This window comes from Juglans regia, chromosome 3 (assembly GCF_001411555.2).
Source record: "Juglans regia cultivar Chandler chromosome 3, Walnut 2.0, whole genome shotgun sequence".
Taxonomy (NCBI): Eukaryota; Viridiplantae; Streptophyta; class Magnoliopsida; order Fagales; family Juglandaceae; genus Juglans; species Juglans regia.
The window spans coordinates 9,792,233-9,813,892 of NC_049903.1; the positions used below are offsets into that span (position 1 = coordinate 9,792,233).

The 21,660-nt window shown below is 37.1% G+C and overlaps 1 protein-coding gene across 1 annotated transcript; it reads left to right on the plus strand.

The window, feature by feature from the left end:
- The first annotated feature begins 11,203 nt into the window (after positions 1–11,203).
- Positions 11,204–14,319, plus strand: LOC108988642. Its single transcript, XM_035688677.1, has 4 exons — positions 11,204–12,143; positions 12,416–12,748; positions 12,859–12,923; positions 13,102–14,319. The coding sequence occupies exons 1-4, from the start codon at positions 11,204–11,206 to the stop codon at positions 14,317–14,319; spliced, it is 2,556 nt and encodes an 851-aa protein (XP_035544570.1).
- Positions 14,320–21,660: the final 7,341 nt, after the last annotated feature.

Below are 21,660 nucleotides of genomic sequence, written 5' to 3' on the forward strand. Positions count from 1 at the left end.
TGTAAAATATTTAAATGATATAATCTAGAAAGAACAGATAAATTGATGATCTAGAAAGAATATAATCCATTCGTTGAAATGGATAAAAAAAACAAAAAGTTTTAATTTGTCAAAAATCTATATGAACCATTGGTTATGCTCTGGTAAAAACAAATAGACGTATAGCTGCTAGAACAGTCAATGTTCTGAGGTGTTTGTGAAGCATTACTAGGGCGATTTCAGAAGATCAGCAATATGCAGTCAAGCAGGAACTCTCATGCACAGGATGACCATGGTGATGACCTTGAGTCCCAAGAAGAAGCCACCAACATTAGAAGATCAGAGCAGGACGGGGCTCTTTCGACCCCGTCAATCAAGATCAGACTTTACTTGGCTCTAAGATTTTTATCTATACATGCTTTGTTTCTACAGACCCTACAGGAGATAAGTCTCATCTCAAAACAAAATGAGAAAGCTGGTTCTCCGGCTCTCAGATGTATCAGCTCATCGAGTACTTCCCCTCACGGTGTCGTTAGCACTGCCGAGACAGGAGAAGCGGTAACGTTTTTGCTTTCTCTCCCTTAGATTTATATTGTTGCATTTATAACTTTTTTATTTTCTGATCCCTTCAAGCAAAAAGAATTCAAGGCTGCTTCCATGAAATCAGAGATAGACCCAAATCCAATCGCTGGAAAACCGAGAGGCGAGAGCTAGCTCAAAACAAGCCAAACACTTTATATTACCTTCAAAAGTACAACAGCAGATAACGAGGATTTAATTTTTGAAGATTAAACCAGCTAACCTTGGTCCCAAAACAGCCCTAAATTCTAGTAGAACATCTCCTCAACCAAAAGCTGTAGCTAGTAATTATGGAAGGCATCAAACCAGGCCAAAATCATCCAAACTACTGTAAGCTACTTCTTGCTTTAAAGAACGTCCATGCACAATGAAACCCTAGCTATGCAACCTGCAGGACTACTGTCCCTCCAAGAAGCTAAGTACAATAGACGAGAAATTCTTCCATCCAGCTTGAGCCAATTCACTTAAGCTCAATACTTGGTCTAGATCTCTGACTACAGGAATTAAAAGGGAAGCCAATTCTACTATATGTGAATTAAACATCTCCACATGATAAACACCGAGATCTTGGTAGGTAAAACTTGACACCATGCTCATCTATACCAAGAAACGAGATCATAATCCCTCCCTCTAGCTAGTAAGATTCCATGCAGACCGTGTGGAAAAGACCCCTCCGTATTAACCTTCCAAACAGGCCAGTCTTTCCCCCTTTTAGGACATTATATATGGTAAAGCATTATTAATCTGAGATGCCAAATCTAATACTAGAGGTACTTGTAATTTCTCTAAATTGCACCTAGATGAAGACATTACCTAGCTCCCTAAGTTTGAACCTTTTTGTTGCACCACTGCAAATTTTTAAGCCAAAAAACCTGGTCTTTCCAGACCAATTATCATGCGCGCATAAGCTCAAATATCCTGCCTCCACCACCCATTCAATACCCCTGCTAACAACCTCTAGTCGCTACACGACAAGATTAATTGCGTGACATTACTATAGAAGAGAGAGAATATACCAAGAAAACGTGCATATTGTAGATATTCTTGAATTTACATATTTGAGGCATGTGATGAAAAGATGTTCATTCACCAATTAAGCACGTTTCAGTTGAAAGGTAAGGATTTGAGAAAAGCTTAAACTATGTATATATATAGTTGGGCCTATACTCTAAAATAACTGATCAATGCTATGATTGATCAAGTTCCTGGAAATAATTATAAAGGACAATTACTTCTCATTCCTAAGCAATTTTAGATTATGTTAACCATCTTCTATACTCATCTAGGATATTATAACTTCCTCATTTAAATCCCTAATGTTCTTATTAGGCTATATATATTACATCATATGTGGTACATGAACTTAATTAAGTCCTATATTTCTAGTTGGATTGGCTTTCATGCCATATATAACAATCTGTATGTTGGGTTTTGCTCTTTTAGTTTTAGTCCCACATTAGTGGGGAATAAAAGAGAAGCAAGGCCGAAGTCCTATAAAAGGAGGATTAGCCTCCTTGGCTTAGTGCACCAATCAAAGTTTAGCTAGTAACCTTTACTTTAGTAAAATTTCTCTATTGGCCTTTTTTGTAAAAGGAAAAGATGTGAGAGTTAAAGCTTTGCTAGTGGAGAAGCTTTGTGAGTGTATTTGAGGTGAGGAGAAAAATTGTATGATTGTAACAATTTTTCACATGGTGGATTCTCTTCTCTGGGTCTGACGGTTTTTCTCTTGTTTTGGAAGTTTTCCATGTAAATTTCTGGTGTTGTAATTATTTCACAATTTTTCTTGATATTCCTATAAATGGTAGATTCTAGGGGGTGAATTTGGAATGTTCAAATTCCCAACAAGTGGTATCAGAGCCTATGTCGTTTTGGTAGGGTGAAGCTTTAGTGTGGTAGTGTGGATATGTACTATCTAATGAGGTTCTGTCTAGGAGATTGAGTTTTAAGTGGGACCATTATGACCCCTCCAATCTTTCCTGAGAACTTTGAAGTTTTGTCTAGGAAAAAATAATTTTTCTTGGGAACTTACTTAATGAGTACCATTCATTTCTACGGTAAAATTTATCAAGACAATGTCAAGAAGTAGGACTTCAAATCCTATCAAATTTGAGGTGGAGAAGTTAGATGGGAGAATCAATTTTGACTTGTGGCAAGTGTAAGTCAAGGGTGTTTTGATTCAATCATGATTACACAATGCGTTGAAAGGCAGGCCAACCCTTGAAGTCAGCAGTGATACTACCGACTAGTGAAACGGCTAGAATAAGAAGCAGGTTCGGCAAATAGCTCCAAGTCAGTAAATGGAGATACTGGTAATGAAGCTAACTTTGTGTTTCTCTCAATAGAAGACGATGTCTTTTGAAAATGGACATGTGCATCCTCATAACATGCCTCTAATTCTCAAAGTTGCCATGACAGAGGATGTGTTAATATTAGCGGGTCCACAAGTTTGCACACAGGTATTGATTTGGTATTAATGATGAAAGGTGTGTGATGGAAATTCATGTCGATGGCTGATGAACTTCCAGGAAAGCCAAACGTGGAAGTTACACCATAATGTTTCAGCAAGCTTGTTTTCGACATGAGCCGAAGTGAAATGCTTAGAATTGATTTATTCTGAGTGAGTATGCTTTTATGGTGGAGCATGATAGCGGAAGTTATGGAGATCTTCATTGAGGTAGAGCGTGGCTATGGGACCAGCCAAAGTAGCGAGGTGGATATTGTTGGGTTTTGCTATTTTGGCTTTAGTCTCATATTGGTGGGGAATAACTTTGCAGAGTGCTGCTAGCGTAAGAGGAGGGGGGGGGGAGGACTAGTTCAGCTCTGTGAGCAAAAGAGAATGGATTAGCGCGGTAGGGGGACTGGCTTGCAGTTGCAAGACAAGAGGAAGAGATAATCGCTAAGCCCCCGAGAGAGAGAGAGAGATCAGATGGAGTTTTTATATAATAACGTTTGCGGCGAGAAACAGTCTCTTCAATTAAAAAATAGGTTACTGAGAAAAAAAATAAGCAACGACAAAGAAATCTTTGTGAATATCAGTTTTTGTAGCGACTTTATGTCGTTGGAAAAATCAATTCTACTCGACGAAAAAAGTTTTTCCGATGACCAAAAAATGTTTTGGACATTTTTGCATTCCATGATATAAACTCGATGCAAAAAATGGTTTTCTCACCGTAAAAAGTATTTTCACACATATTTATCTACCACGATCATCTCGTGGAAAAAAGTCCGTTCTTATTCCTACCAGGAATTTTCGGGTCAACAACCCACTTTGTGCGACAACCGTATACCGTGGAAAAAGAACTCGTGGCAAAAGCCCCTATTTGTTGTAGTGTTTAACTGTTATTATTTTATTATCGTGGATCATAGAAAATTGAAGATACAATTATTAATGTTCACGTTAAAATATTTAACAACTTGTTAAGGTGCTTAAAGTTAATAAGTTGTTAAGGTGCTTAAAGTGACAATTAAGTTCTTTGGGGAGGCTCTCCAAATTAAAGGGGCTTTTCCTGTGTACTTACCTAAAAATGAAAATTAGCATTGATTTGTCGAGTAAGTTTTCTGTCTTGGTTTTTTGCAGGGAGAAGTAATAGCAAGCGTCGGAATTTCTTCCGCACCACCTGATCATGTTTGCCAGCTAAACGTAAATTTGGAAGATGAGAATGACAACGATACCAGTGATTCTATACTCAATCAAGCAATGATTGATACTATGGTAAAGGAGATGGACTTGGTTTCCTTAAAGAAGATGTTTGGAGACAACCAAGGAATAGCAGAGGCTCTGCATACAGATTTGAACAAGGGAATCGATGAACAAGTCCTGCGCAAATATATAGCCAAAAGACTCTCCCTAACAGAGGTTCCTGGGCGCGGCTTCATAAAAATTCTTTTAGGAAATCTCAATGATGTCTGCATTATCATTCAACTCATCATGGGGGCAGCACTGGCTATTGTCTTTGGTGCTATTTTTCACCAAGAAGGTGCTTTGGAGACCGGGGTCATCATCATTGTTTCCGTTATTTTTCTACTTGTGCTTCTTCCTTCTCTATGTGAACTCTTGTCTGAAAAGATCATAATGATTTCAGGACAGGAAAAACCATTGGGCATGCAACGAGCAAAAGCTTATGTCATCAGAGGGCAGGGACTCAGACAGGAAGTAGACACCGGTGATATCTTCGTGGGTGACATCGTATGCCTCGAGGAGGGGTATCCAGTCCCTGCAGATGGCATGTTGGTGTCTGGTGAATTCCTAAAACTAGATGATGGTTCTAGCATAGATAATCAGAAGCCATTTCTCTTCTATGGTGCAAAGGTTATTGACGGAGAAGGTCGCATGATAGTTACATCTGTGGGCGTGGACACGAGATTGGGTCGTTGGATGAGCCAGGTAACCCATTTCCCTGACAAGATCCCCGGTGCAACCGCTCTTTACAAGGGGAATACTATATCCCAAATAATGGGGTTGGTATTCACTTTTCTCATCGCAACAGTACTTTTCATCCGTTTTAAGCTTGGAGATGAAGATGTCCAGTCAAACACACCAGGGCTCAAGGCGAAAACAACTATGTTAAACGAAGTAATCAACAAAATTTCCATGAATGCCAATGGAATAATACCGATCTTTGCTGCGTCACTAGTTGGAATAAAGGGAGGAATGCCACTGGTAATCAGATGCGCCATTGTTTGGGGTATGAAGAAGATGTTATCAGATAAGGCCTATATTAAAAGACCTTCGGCATCTCTTACCATGGGTTCAGTCTCTACTATCTGCATTGACACCACTGGTCTAGATCATGTTGCAGTTGACGAGGACATGAATGGAATAAGAAAAGCTATAGAATGTTTAAAAAATGCTGGTATAATCGTCATATTGGTTTCAGAAGATATTGTGTCGGTTTCAGCTCACATAGCTCAGAATTGTGGACTGCTTCCTGACTCGAATGGATTGGTGCTTGAAGGTAAAGAGTTTCGAAATTACAGCGATGAAGAGAGGATGAGTAAAGTCGATAGCATCAAAGTCATGGGAAGCTGCTCACCTTCTGACAAGCTCCTTCTGTTGCAGTGTTTAAAGAAAGAGGGCCACGTAGTGGCAATGGTTGGGGGCAGAACAAATGACGTTCCAGCATTAAAAGAAGCAGATGTGGGGATTGTGAAGGAGACCAATAGCAGTGAAATGGCCAGAGAAAGTGCTGACATCATCATCAGATCAGATTCCGATTTCTGTTTAATGGTCACAGACGTTGTAAAGCTGGGTAGGAGTATATATATATGAAGGAACTCAGAAGTATATCCCATTTTTGCTGACCATGAGTATTGTAGGGCAGTTGATGACTACCATCATAGCCTGTTCTTTTGCATATTTCCCAATTTCGATGATCGAACAGCTATTGGCAAACTTTTTTGTGAGTTTCCTAAGTGCTATTGCATTGCTGACTGAGCCACCAGCAGAGGAACTGATGAAAAAGTGCCTGAGGATACATACAGCAACATTTTTCAACAAGGCTATGGGGAGAAATCTTGTCTTGCAAGTTATTTACCAGACTACCATCTTAGTTATGTTCCAATTCAAAGGCCAAGCCATCCTGAACATCAGCCGTAAGGTTAGTAATACCATTATCTTCAATAGCTTTGTACTTTGCCAAGTATTTAACCTATTCAATGCAAGGGAGATGCAGAAGAAAAATGTGTTCAGGGGTGTTCTTCGTAACGGATGGTTTTGGTTGGCTGTGGCTGGTATTCTGGCAGTCCAGGTGACTATTCTGTGGATTGAAACTCGCTCCGTTAGCAACCCAATTGGTTGGAAATTTTTCGTACTTATATATACATCATGTGTTGCAGTGATATTTTATTGTTCTCCATTTTTTTTTTAATGAAAGCGGTAATTATAACCGCGCTAAAAAATTGTGGTCTGATTGACATAAACTCATGGCTTCCAAAATGTGTAAAAATTGTTTTTTGGTTAATTTTTAACCAACCTCATGATCAGATATCCTTTTTCTTCTTGCCTTCTTCATTTTTACATAATTTCCCATTCTAAGGGATCTCTCTAATCATTGTCAACGCTCGCTCTCTCAAGTTCTCAAATTTCAACCACTCATCTCACACAATGGTTGCATGTTTGCGTTTTCCTTTTCTCAAGACCGGAACAGTTCGTTTGCTAGAGCTCATAAATCATGCAGAGCAAAAGAATAATTCTTGTATAAATACCTCAAATGTTCCACGAGTTTGTCCAGCAATCCACTCTACTTCGATCGCTACATGGATTAGTTTAGCGACCTTTCGGCCGAAAGAAGCTGCCTTCTTCAAGTTCTCCGGTTGGGTGCACTATATAGCAAGGAGTAGAGCGATAATCAAAATTCCAAAACCTAAAACTTTGTACAGATCTAGTGAAAAATTAAGAGAGACAGTTTTTATATTTTCATGTGTCTATTTTTTTTTATTTTTTATAAGGGTGGTAGGAGTTCGAATCCAAGTTTTTTATTTGGAGAACTCGACTTATATATACCATCAGGTCATCAAGTTCTTGATTAAATGAAAAGTGTTCTGTATAACCTTAACATATGTAATATTCTATAGCTAGCCCTTAATGGCTTCAAAACACATGACACTTAGCCATTAAATCAGATATTAATGCCTATTAAGGACAGACGCCCTTGATCTGTTTATTACATCTCTTGTTATCACATAATGGGCATGGTCTTAGGTCTACATGTCTCAATATGGTGATCTCAAATATCTCGTTCATATGAACAAATAGATTGTGTGACGACTGACCACACCTACAAAAGATACGTGGGCGATATTAGCTTAGACTACTTGGTGGAAATTAGATATGTTAAATTCTAACAAACATATGATATAGAATAATATTATATTAATGTATAAAAACTCACAAGTAATCATGGAATATATTAAATGAAATAATCACATAATAAATAACATGCACGGAATGTATAAAAAACATGTCAACGGATCTAATATTATTTAATATTTTTTTTTTCTTAATTATACAATAAATAAAAAACAAGTGCCCCTTGACAGCAAGTACTCCATGGCCTAATTAAATGGCGTGCCTTGTCATAGACCAGCTACCGAATTATGGTTCAAATCCCGAGAGCAGCGTTACACTTTTTTTTGTTTTTTTTCCTTCCTCCTGAGCATGCATTTACACCTTTTGTACCGTAAAATTCAGCGACATTTTATTTTGAATTCCATTAAGGTACCGGTATGTTCTTGCGTGTCACTGTTTAATAAGGTTAATTTAAAAAAAAACCCGGTTATTATCTAAGTGATTGTTTTAAGCTACTAATTTGCCCTTAATGCCTGACCATTTAATGGTTAAGTGTCCCATGCCTATTCAGGCCATATGTGTGTGTGTATATATATATATATATGTATGTATATATATAAATATATATATATGTATATTCAAAGGATGGTACGTAGTTACGCTCTAAGTGAAAAACGGTTTCTATCGTTGCCATGGAGAAAGTTTACATATTACAAGATCGAAAACTGTTTATTTGTTGTTAATTATTTTTTTTATCAAAATGACTATTTCTTATTAAAATAAATTTTTTCTTATCATAAATAACCATTTTCGTTATAAATAATTTATCATAAATGCTCATTATTTTTGTAGTGACGTTGATGCCACAATTATAAACACAAGCATGTAAATGACTCCAAACACTTAAACTAGCATAGATATTTCACAATCCGATTGAAATTCAGAACTCATCAAAACATTTATCAAACGTTAGAAAAAAAATCAGAATCATCAAGTCGCATAACATTAACCCTAGCCTAATCAAACCGGAACTATCTGTCTGAGTACGTAATTGTGTCCAAGTAATTGATTGTGTAAATCGTGAAGAATGAAAGACAAATGTGTCTGAATCATACAAAACCATTCTTCGTTACGATATATAATATATATTATAAATTTATGATCATAAAGCATGGGTTTTCAGTACTTTCTTTTTCCACCGACGTTATGCATTGTTTAGTTTGGATTGAGAGATGAGATGAGATGATATGGTTTGTGAATAATAGTAAGATGAGTTGAAACTCAACTCACCTCTCAATCCAAACATATATAAAGCAAAACTTGGAACGTTATTCTAATTTGCTTTCCTTTGGGCTAACTTGATTCCATATTATAGGCTAGCTATATACATATTGAAATTAACATATTTATTGCACACAATTCAGTCATGTTATTGTTGATGTCGTGTTTCGCGTACCTGGGTCACTCCACGCTGGCAACTCTCAAGCTCTTCCTTGCAAGGAGGAGAATATGGGAGCTTGGGGGTGGTAATAGCTCCGACGCTCAAGTTAATCTAAGGTTATGGAATAAGAAGAAGGAATGGAAGCTAGAATGAAATGGCAACAGTGTGAGAATAACCCCCTCTCAACAAAGAGAGGGGTATTTATACCTGGCCGGGGTGGATCCCGAGGTGATATGGACCGGAGGGTGGCCCCGTACTGTCACCACATGTTCCTGTCGAACCCCATGCCAAACATGTCAGTCCTAGCCTGGACCGTTGCTGGCTTCCAGGTGGATGTACCATTGCATGCCAACCCTAAGGCGTATTAAATGCGTCGTGGCTTTCCAGCGGCGTGCTTGCCCCTGCTCATTTAATGAGGCGTGGCCCTAAGGTTGCTATGTCAGTGGAGAAGATATCACGATGGTTAGCCAACCCTAGTAATCAGATTGCCCTGTCAGGGTTGGGGGTACTCCTGTCAGCTATCTTGATCTCGTGTTAGGTAATGTCGTTCACCCCATCTTCACATTATAGTGTCCAAATATTAATTCAATTCCCTAGATGATCTCAACGTCCGTACCATGCACAGAAATTTGATTCGAGGATTCAATAACAAGGCCGGGAAGGTTTCCGAATTCTGATGTAGAGTAAAATGTATATATTAATCGTCGATTAATACGCGAGTACTGGAGCAAAGAACTGCAAAAGAAATTAAAGTAGAGTGCCATGCAATTACATACATGCAGCCCATTGAACCGAAGAATTAAGCATGCACATAATTAAATATAGTATTGAACTAGAATATCTAATCATGAATTGGATCATGCAACGAGTAATTGCATGGAAGCCGGCCAATATTGAGCGAAGACACCAGAAGGTTAGAGATCAGAGACGAAAGTGAAGAATCATGACCTTCGGACTGCCAAATTGGACAACGTGATCGACCAACATCTCCATGAATTACGGAAGATCTCTCTCTCTCTCTCTCTCTCTCTCTCTCATGCTACAACGTCGAATTGATCAATCTCTTGATATGAGGTGGCAGGGCGCGCACTTAAGGAGGTGAATACAATCATGTCTTAAAAATTCTTGATTTTTTAACAAATAATTTTACTTATCATTCTCACACACACGGCACAACACATCACACATATTTTATTTTTTTATTTTTCCTATAACATATGTTGTGTATGAATGATAATTAGTAGAATAAATCAATTAGTTTAACAAGAATAAAATTAAATTAAAAATTATAAAAATAATAAAAAATAAAAAATAATTTAAAAATATGTAAAGTGTGTGGTGTGTGATGATGAGTAGTACACTTGCATACACTTTACATATTTTAATATTAAAATATTAAAATATTAAAATTAGTTTAATATGTGTGGTGTAAATATTTTAATATATTAAAATATTTTTAATTAGTAAGTTTTTCTACCAGGGGCATCTATTTGTATTAATTTATTATTTAATTAGCATATTCTGAGAATATTAGTTTCAAGTTGATATATTTTGTAATTACTGTCTCAATATATCGATGTCACGTAATGCCACTAGATCGAAAGGCAAGCATGGGAAGGAAGCTCTCTGCCTCCAAGGAACTGTAGCGCCTGAAACCTTTACTACCTTGCATGGCGGCCTTCGTGCCTGCCACCGCAGGCCAGCCAAGGTCCTTTGCTGACCTGGTTTCCGCTGCACCTCAGCCTTTGCCAGAGATGGAGATTGCGCCTAGAGCTCCAAAAGTGATTGACGGTGAACTCTGTTTCATGTTCTCGGGAGAGGAAATTGAAAAAACTGCTTTACCATTCCGGTTTTCTTTGGTTCTAAAGTTCCTTAAACAGAGACCTTCCCTTGATGCCATTAGAGCGTATATTCGTTTGAGATGGGGTTTGTCTTCTGCACCAGTGGTCTCGACCATGCAGAGAGTAAGGAATGTTTTTATTCGCTTGTCTAATGAGGGTGATTTCAATAAGGCATTGTCTAGGGAATCCTGTGAAATAGCAGGAATTCCTTACCGTTCTTTTGCTTGGACCCCGGAATTCAATGAAGTTTCGGAACCTCCGTGTGTCCCGGTATGGGTGTTTCTTCTGGGTCTACCACCAAATTTTTTCCATGCTTCGGTCCTTAGATCGCTGACAGCGCCGATAGGTAGGTTTATTCGCCGTGATAACCCGACCGTTTGTGCGACAAGAACCGATGGAGCCCGTGTTTGTCTTGAGGTTGATGCTTCCAAATAGACTATCTCCCATTTCTGGATTGGTAAACCTGGAATGCCAAGGAGTCGGCGCCAAGAGGTGATATAAGAGACTCTTCCAGCTTATTGCATAACATGTAAACAGCAGGGTCATAACATACATACTTGTAGATTTGAGCCCGAGATGCAGAAAAAGAAAGGGAAGGGAGGACAGATTTGGATTAAAAAAGGAGAGAAAAGGGGAGAGGACGGGAAACCGAACACTGCAGATAAGGATTCGGAGCCCTTGGTGGAAACTGAAGGTGAGGATCTAGAGGGTAACGAATGGCAGCTGGTGAGCTGCAATGACAACCGGGTTGATGATGCCCCCAGTAAGGAGGCGGTGCCAACGACTGTCAAACAATCCCTGTGCATGGGCCATGCAAAACCGAGTGGTGAGAGTCTGCAGAATTTGAGTATGCAGAACAATGCGCAGAAGCAGAAACGGCCGGAGAGGGAGTCCCAGCAGGGGCGGCAGGAGGCGGAGCACCAGCAAGGTGAACAAGATGACGAGCTGAAACAGGGACTGGAAAGGCTAGTGAACCTACGGGGTCTGTCAGAGGGGGAACAGAAGCAGCTGTGCAGTCACGAAAATGAAGAAACACATCACACGCAACAGCTCCAGCAGGTTCACGAACGGGATTTACGGACTGAAGGGATGGCAAAAAGCATGTTGTCAGTTGAAGGCGACTTATATGAGACGGGGCTATCTCATGAGGGAGGAAGGAAAGTAGAAACCGTGACCCATCCCCTGCAAGAAAAAGTTCCGCACGAAGTGACGGCACCTTTATGGTCTACCATGCATGATGTCTCATTGGCTGAACAAGAAAACTCTAAAATAATGGGATTTTTTTCTACGGAAACCCACGGGCTGGATGGGTTAGTGAGTGAAACCCACGGGTTGGATGGGTTAGATGCAGGAGCTACTAAGGAAACCCACGGGTTGGAACGCGAAAACCACGGGTTGGATGGATTAGTGGGCGGAAAAATGCTGTTTTTTAATATGGAAGAAAGTCAGTCGGATTATGAAGTTGAAAGAGATAATTTGCATGAAGATTCACAAAAAGACTATAGTTCTGAGTCAGGTAGTAGGAAAAATAGGTCTCGGAAGTTAGTTCAAAAAAGGTGCTCCACCAGGGCGGTGATACGCCCTGATAAACTCAATTTATGATTAGTCCAATACTCTTTTGGAACCTTCGGGGTATTGGGACTTCTCAGGCGAGGTTGAAAAAAATTATTAAAACCCACAAGCCTAACATTTTAGCTTTGGCGGAGCCTTTCTTAGGGGAGGCTCGTATTCCGGATTTCTTGAGTAAATTTAATTGTGATAATTACACTTCTAATGAAGATGATGCAGGCAAAATTTGGTTATTATGGAACTCGGAGGTTTCAGTCCAAAAGTTGGCTAGTTCTAATCAACTTTTGACGGTCAAAGTGGAAGAAAATGGTCATGGTTTTATTCTTACTGTTGTGTATGCTAAGTGTAACCACAATGAAAGGAAATCCCTTTGGGAGGATTTGGAGGATACAGCTAGTTTCTCTCTTCCTTGGATTATTTGTGGGGATTTTAATATTATCAAAGATGATTCAGAACGCAGAGGCAGACAACCGCGTCAATTCACCGCAATGGCTGATTTTAACCTCTGTATTCAGAACTGTGGTTTGGTGGATATGAGATTTCAAGGCCCAAGTATGACCTGGTGCAATGGTCAAGGCGGACTGGCGAGAAGTTGGGCAAGGTTAGATCGATGTTTTATTGACTCTAATTTTCTTAATTGCTTTCCAAATGTTTTTTATCAGGTTTTGGCTCGCACAACCTCGGGCCATTCTCCCTTGGTGATTCAAATAGGAGAAAATCCTTTCAGGTATGGACCTAACCCTTTTCGTTTTCAATTCATGTGGACCGATCATAAAGATTTTCTGAGTCTTGTGAAAGAGGTTTGGAAGCAGGAAGGTATAGGTGTTGGTCTTAATAAATTGTCTTCTAAATTGAAAAGAGTCAAGATTATCTTACGTGATTGAAATTTCCGTGTTTTTGGCAAGACTACTACTATTATTCATGAGTTGGAACAACGTATTGATAGATTGGAATCCAGTCTGCAAAATTGCTTTAATACTGAGGATGATAATGATTTAATGGTTTCCAAGTTTGAATTATCGACTTGGATGAGCCGAGAAGAGACGCGCTTGTCTCACTTGGCCAAAAAAAATTGGTTGAAGGATGGGGATCAAAACTCAAAATTTTTTCATGCTATTTTGAATGTTAAAAAGCATAATAGGGTTAGTGATATGTTTTTGGTTGACGGTACTCATATAAATTCCCCTGTTAAAATTCATCAAGCTGCTGTTGATTATTTTAAGGAATTTTTGGGGCATCATAATAGTTGTGATATGTCTGACCTTAACCATCTTATTTCTCCTGTGATATCTAATGAGGAGAACCTTATGCTTTGTAAAGATCATTCTATTGATGATATTAAAGATGCCCTCTTCAGTATTCCTATTGATAGCAGTTCGGGTCCGAATGGTTTTGGCTCTGGTTTCTTTCGTACTTGTTGGGAATTTGTTAAGGAGGATCTCTTGGAAGCCACCCTTGAGTTCTTCCACTCGCACCACTTGCCCAGGTATTTCACTGCTTCCTATATAGTTTTGATTCCTAAGGTTGATAAGCCGAATGGTTTTGATAAATTTAGACCTATTAGCCTCTGCTCTGTCTTCTATAAGATTTGTACCAAGATCATTGTGGCTCGGTTGACTAATCTGCTAGCTAAGATGATAGCTCAAGAGCAGGGGGCTTTTATTCCTGGTCGTAGCATTTTTGAGAATATTAGCTTAACTCCGGAAATGGTCCACTCTATTAATAAAAAATCTGTTGGCGGTAATGTGGTTATTAAGCTTGATATGTCTAAGGCCTATGATAGAGTTGATTGGAAGTTTCTTCTTCATGTTTTGGATGCTTTTGGTTTCTCAGCTCAATTTTGTGATTTAATTAAAGCTTGCATATCTACGCCTTGGTATTCTATTATGATGAATGGTACTCCCAAAGGCTTCTTTAAGAGTGAGAGGGGATTGAGGCAAGGTGATCCGTTATCACCTTATTTATTCATTATATTGCAGGAGGTCCTCTCTCGCCTTCTTAAACAAGCTTTTGACTGTGGTCTTATTAATCTTTTTTCTCAAGCTAGAAGCACCCCTCTTGTTTCTCATCTCATGTATGCTGATGATATTGGATCTTTGCTAATGGTAGTAAAAAGTCTATGAAAGGATTGACTCAAGTTTTGAACTCTTATGAAGCGTGGTTGGGTCAAATCCTCAGTAAAGCTAAGAGCGCCATTTTTTTCTCTAAACATGTGTCTATGGCTAGGAAAAACTCTATTCTTCGTATTTCTGGTTTTTCTGAAGGGTTTTTCCCTTTTAAGTACCTAGGTGTGCCTATTGTTACTGGTAGGTTGAAGGCCTCTGATTTTACTGATCTGCTTGGTAAAGTTAAAAAAAAAATTGCAGGTTGGAAGATGAAATTACTCTCTGTTGGTGGTCGAACTGTTTTGTTGCGTCATGTTCTTTCGAGTATGGCCACTCATCTGCTTGCTGTCTTACATGTGCCTAAGATTGTGATCAGGGAATTGAATAAGATTTTGAGTTCTTTCTTTTGGGGTGAATCTGAAGGAAAGGGTAAAAGAAAATGGGTGGCTTGGAAAAAGATTTGTTGTCCCATTGAAGAAGGCGGGTTAGGTATTAGGGACTTTGGGGATACCCAGAGGGCCCTTCACATGAAACTTGCCTGGAGGTTGATGTCTGAAAACTCCTTGTGGGCAGATTTTTTCAAAGGCAAGTATGTCAAGGAGAATCATTTATCCCTTTTAGGGCATAATAAGGGCACTCGGTTTTGGAAGTCTATTGTCAATAGTATCCCTGATATTATGCATAACTCTAAATGGATTGTTAGGGAGGGTAACCTTTCTTTCTAGTATGATAATTGGGTAGAGGGTGGTCCCCTACATGCCCATTATCCTGTTATTGATCCTATGATTAAGATTAAAGAGTGTCGTATTGAAAATGGCTGGGATATTCCTCTTCTGGAAAGACTTGTGGGTCAACAAAAAGCTAATGAGGTGTGTCAACTCTTGGCTAGAAGGAAGGAGGGGCAGGACGTGCTAGTTTGGTTGAAGGAGAAGGATGGTAGTTTTTCTACTAAAAGTGCTTGGGACTGCATTAGGGTTCATGCGCCTCCTCTTAATTGGGCTCACTGGATTTGGCACAATAATATCCCAAAAAAAATTTCTATAATGATGTGGAAGGCCTCCAATAATTGCTTGAGTGTGGATGCCAAGATTAAAATGACTGGGATCCCGATGGTGTCTAAGTGTAATTGTTGTGCTTCGGGAAACATGGAGGATCTTAATCATGTCCTTTGTACTGGTGATTTTGCTAGACATCTTTGGCGTAAGGCGGCTATTCAGTTAGGTGTGCACATGGGTGTTTTTCGTACTTGGCAAGAACAAATTGATTTTTGGTTCCGTCGGGCTAGCAAGTCCTCTCAAGTTAAGACTATATTTGGTTTGATCCCCTCCATTGTTTCTTGGAAACTTTGGGAGAGGCGCTGCAAAGCTAGATATGATGACCTTTTGGATACCATGGAGACAGTTTGGCTTTCTATTAAAAGTTGGATTGGTAGAATCATGCAATTGAACAAAAATCCTACGAGATTTCCTAATCAAGATGTTGCCATTTTAAAAAGAATGGACATCCATGTTTTGCCTCCGAGAGCTAAGAAAATCTCTGTGGTGAAATGGAACCCTCCCCTGCGGGATAGGGTTAAGCTTAATACAGATGGGAGTAGTATGGGCAATCCTGGCCCATCCGGGGCTGGGGGTGTCATTCGTGATGCCAGTGGTAAGATGTGTGTTGCTTTTATTGTTCCCTTGGGCCAGGGGTCTAATAATCTTGCTGAATTGAGAAGTTTGCTTGAAGGTGTCCGGAGATGTTGTCATCTTGGTTTTTTTCGAGTGGATATTGAGATTGACTCCCAAATTCTGGTTAATTGGATTAAAAAAGGATATTGTGACCTTTGGTACCTTGAGGATTATTGGGATGAGCTTCAAGTCTGCATGGAACAACTGGATTATAGAGTGAATCATGTCTTTCGTGAAGGTAATGCCGTTGCTGATTTCCTTGCCAAAATGGGAGCGGAGGGCTTGAATATGGAGTGGTCTGAGGATCGTGGTAATTTGCCTAGTAAATTAAGAGGTCTTCTGCGCATGGATAGAATTGGTCTCCCCTATTTGCGTATATCGTAGTGAGGTACTTTCTAATTCCAGCCGGTTTTCTTACTTTCCTCTTATATGTCCGAGCTGTTTTTTTCTTGCAGGTGTTTTTTAGGTTGGCTGGATTGAATCCTTTGTATTTTCTTTAAAACTGGCATTTAGTTTGAGGCCTAGGGTTTTTGTGAGGTCTGGGTTCTGGTCCTTTTTGCTTATGTATAACCCCCAGACTTCTGGTTTGTAACCACGGTTTTCCTCCGCCACAAGTGAGGGTTCTTTAATAAAATTGGGGTACCGTCCTCTTCTCAAAAAAAAAAAAATATATATCGATGTCACGCGCCGGCCGGCCCCGTCTTTCCTGAAAATATAATTTAGAACCTATTATTATTGACAACTAGCTAGAGGCTTATTTTATTCTCACAAATTTCTCTTTCTTCGTTGTATGTCCTCCTGGTTCCTCTAGTTGTCATCCATCGTCTTTGCTCCGTTCGTTCGTGAGAGTATCGCCTCCAACGATATTTTTGGAGTAAACTATCGGCTGGTAGTGCACGTGGTATATACCGAGTACCGCACGTCCTCGGAGACTCCTTCAACCCTTGACAAATCGTTGCTCTTCTTCCCATCATCTTCCATGTGATATATACTAATAGAGAAATGCTGAATGCAGTCGCTTCGTGCAAACGGTGGGTAAACGTTGCTGATGTGGAAAAAAATTTAAACATACCGTTTCGAAAAAATTAAACGCACACGACCACAGATTCCCTCTCCCCAGTTTCTCTCCTCAGTTTCTTCAGTTTAACGCGTTTGATGAGCTCGAACCTTCCTCGAATCCCAGCCTCCTCCCTTCCTCGACGCGTCCAGGGTAAATCTAATTGAATATAAAAACTATAGCTTTGTGAATCTCTCTCTCTCTCTCTCTCTCTCTTGTTGTGCGCCATCTTTCATTTTCTCGTTTGCCTCACAGAATTCTTCAGCCTATATTTTTGCTCATTTGATTTTTGTTAATTTTCTTAATTTTTGACTAAAATTCTGATTATAAGTGGGCGGGTATGATTGTATGAGGGTGTACTGTAGTGAATTGAGGTTGGGGAAAAGAAGATTCACCTAACCATTATGTTTGGGACGGCGATTAGGTATATGGCAAAGAAGCCCAAACCCAAGATGAAACCGATAGAGCTTAAAAAGCTGCCAGAGCAAACGCAGAGTTTAGATCTGAGAGGAACAACACCACGAAGCCGAAGCCGAAGCCGAAGACGATTGACCAGAGCACGAAAGAAAGCTGGAATCCGAAAGAAAAAATAGAATTTTCTTCTGTTTTTCATTTTCATTTTTGCATATCTTTTTTTTTTCTTTTTTTTTTTCTTTTTAACATCCACGTCAGCCGACTCCGCGCCGACTGTAGTCAACGACTATACATAGCAGCTCTGATACTAATATATAGACTAAATTTACTAATAAAAGTTTAGTATATGACTATATGTAAATATCATACTATTAAAAATTTACAATATTACTACTATGTTGTTCTAAATTACTAATGTATAAATATAATAGCATGTAATACTAATGTATATATAATATACTATAAACACTAAGATGCATAATAACATCAACATGTAATATTGTAATACATATACTAATGGATAAACACTAATCTATAAATTTATAATAACATATAATACTAATGTATAATAACTAAAGTATTATTCATATAAATTTTATATAACAATATCTTGTATTAATTATATTTTTTGACCTAATAAATTCTCAACATATTCATTTTGATAAATATATTAGTAATTCTAATATACATTAGTATAATAATTAGATTTATGGCCTAATACTAATACTATTAGTAAACCACTTTAAGCCTATATATAAATTACTATATAAATCACTATAGTATCAATTACTAATACTATATTACTATATGATACTATTAACTATAGTGATATATTAGTATTAGACATTAGTATACTAATACTATCAGTGATATAGTTAGTGTAATATAATAATATTTATACTAATACTATTATATAGTTATACTAAATTAAAATCACTATAGCAAATATTAATATATAGTTATGCTAATCACTATAACTAATACTAATACTAATATAGACTATAGTTATAACTTATAGTATTAAAACTATACTAAATCACTATAACTTATACTAATATATTATATAGTTATACTAAATCACTATAACTAATACTAATATAGTTATACTAATCACTATAATTATATATAGTATTAATATCACTATTAGTATAATACTATAATATATAGTATTGATAATAACTAATACTAATATAAGTATTAGTATAACTAATATTTATATATATTAATATATATATATATATATATCAAGTATAAGAGATTAGAGATTTAATATATATATATATATATCAAGTATATTAGTTTATTACTAATATTTCATATACGGTGCCTTTTTTTTAATATTCATATATAATAATATATATCATATATTTTTTTATAAATTTTCATATATATATAATATATAAAATAGATTCATATTAGTTAGTATACTACTATACAATACGGCGCCGTTTCTATTGCAATAGAACTTTCCTTTTAATTTTTGAATGCATGTTAGTATGTTACTTGTTTTATTTAGTTGTATTTTTTGTTATAATCAAAAGTTTAATTAGTTTAGATTGTAATGTTGAGAAAATTGAAATTTGAAAGCTCATAATTTTTTTTTTTTTAAAAAAGCGGGTCAAATATGAAGTTAAAAAAGATAAAAATAATAATAAAAAAATCCGACTCCGTTCCGATAAGTCGGAGTCGGAGTCGAAGAGGATTTTGTATGTCTCGGAGTCGGATTCGGAGGTCGGATTCGACCTCCGACAAAGTCGGAGTCGGAGTCGGAGGTTGGGCCCTCTGACTCCGAAAGCGTCGGTGCTCAGCCCTAGTTAGGCTTTTGACAAACAGAGATCGTGAAATTGGTTTACTGCATTTTGTCCTCTTTTTTTTGTCCCCTCAAAATACGCTATTTTGGCACTCAAAAATATTTGTAGAGGTGTAGGATACACTTGGAGAATGAGATGAGATAAAAATTTTATAAATAATAATAAGATAATTTATGAATGGATGCGGCTAGGAGCTAGATGGGAGTGAAACTTCATTTTACACCCACTAATAATAATAAGACACGTAGGAACTCTACGAAAATTAAACATGGAGCTGCATGCAATGAGTTTGTTTCCCTCCTCCCCCATACACACAAAACCCTATATTCACTCTATTGTCCCCACACACCCATCGTTGTCCCACTCACCACAACCCTCGTCCCTCCTCTCCCAAAAAAAAAAAAAAAAATTCTTGGTTACTTAGAGCTGCATATTCCTCTATCTATTAAGGAGTTTTTTTCCCTTGCATGTCTTGTTCATAAATATTTTTCCCCTTTGGTAGGAGGTTTTCAATTTTAATTTATTCTTTCTACCCTACTTCTTGACATTAGTCCTGTAATAAAGTTGGAATTTTCTTTTGTAATTTGGAAGCGTTTGCATCCTTGGTGTTATGATCTCACTTCACCGCTTGGAACAGTTTAGCCTAAACTACTTCGATATTTTGGTGACTTGTACATTTTGGCTAGTAAAACCATCTTGACGAAGACGAAAATGGATTTGAATCTCTTGAAAGAAGATGGGAACTGTCGAGAGAGATAGAGATGAAGATGCGTTTGAATCTCTTGAAGAAAGATGGGATCTGTTGAGAGAGACAGAGAGGGAGTTTCGATGCATCGAGAGAGAGGTTCGGGGGAGAAGAGAGGAGGGAAGAGAGAGAGAGAAGAGAAGGGAGATGGGAGAATGGACTCGCACCCACCATAAGTCCAATGAATCTACAACGTGTTGCTCTTTTAGTGGAGGGTGTAAAAAGAAAAATGGCACTCCGATCGGTTTGAAGATTTTCCCTTTGTAAACAGTGAGATAGTTTGAATTAAGTATTTATTGAGTTTTGAGAAATCAAAGAGAAAAAGTTGAATAAAAAATATTATAAAATTAAAATATTATAGAATATAATTTTTTAATATGATTTTTATTTTAAAATTTAAAAATATTGATTTTTTTATTTGAAAATTTGATAAAGTTGAAAAAATTATAATGATTAATTTGAAAGTGTTTTTTTGTAAATTATAAAATAATAATGGTTAATTGTAAAATCAGTATTTGTTTTTTTCCTTTTTGTAATTTGAAACCTCAATTTAAACTTTTGCAAAAATTAATATCTGATGTTAAAAAATTCGCAATTAGCTAGGTACCTCTATTAATCTCTTGTTAAAAATTTACGCTGCGTGGTAATCCCACCCCCTGCTAGCTTTCTAATGATAGATTGACAGAATTAAGTACTTTCGAGATTTTTAAGATTAGATATTAATTTTGTAAATATCTAAAACTGAGATCGAATTACAAAATTATAAAAAGTTTAAGATTAGATATTAATTTTTTAAATATCTAAAATTGAGAACGAATTACAAAATTATAAAAATCTAAATACTTATTTTGTAATTAACCTTAATTATAAGTACGAAGGAAAGTTACACTTCACATCACTAGGGCTTGGATTTCTTTGACATTGGTACATATGATGTAAGATTTCTAAAATTGATCTCTAAGGTTAGGTGCCAATTTAAAAAAGGTAATGATACTCTTCCTTCTTATCAACAACGCATTTTATTTCAAAAAAAGAAAAAACAACGCAATTACATGAATCTATGCTGACGTTTCTTTTTTCAATGATAATGATGGGTTTACAAATGTTTAAAAGTACAAAATAATATTTATACACTGATTTACAATTATTCTACCACTTTAAAATAAAATAATATTTTTAAAAAAAATTCAAACATGTCACAATTAAATCAAAAGTCAAAGGAACCCTTAAAAATCAATTTTTATTATCAAGTTGTCGACAAATTGTATAGTCGTCAGCTTCTCAGCACAAGACCATTTCCTAGGGAAAAAAAAAAAAAAAAAAATCCCTATTAATTTAGTTATGGAAAACACTGACGTAACACGTACTTACCTACCAGGTTTCAACTAGACATAGGACGTGTAATATTGATATAGCTGATATTGATATACAATCAGCTTTTGAAAATAAAAAAAACTGTCAACATTCTAGTTTGGCATATAATATAGAGCCGTGTAGCACGAGAATGGCTGCCGGCAAGACTAATGGCTCTTTTTTATATATTTTTTATTCAGTTTTTTCATATTTTTAAATATTTTTTTAAAACATTTACAACATCATTGAAATATTTCTTTAATTATTAAATAAAAATTAAAATTAAAAAAAATTATCAGGATCTAGTCC

Bases quoted from the DNA above. Each gene is read 5' to 3' on its own strand.
- LOC108988642 (XM_035688677.1), top strand. From the start codon at position 11,204: ATGCAGAAAAAGAAAGGGAAGGGAGGACAGATTTGGATTAAAAAAGGA. The intron at 12,749-12,858 runs GTATGACCTGGT...GTTTTTTATCAG, and splicing joins TATGAGATTTCAAGGCCCAA to GTTTTGGCTCGCACAACCTC. The intron at 12,924-13,101 runs GTATGGACCTAA...GTTTTTGGCAAG, and splicing joins ATAGGAGAAAATCCTTTCAG to ACTACTACTATTATTCATGA.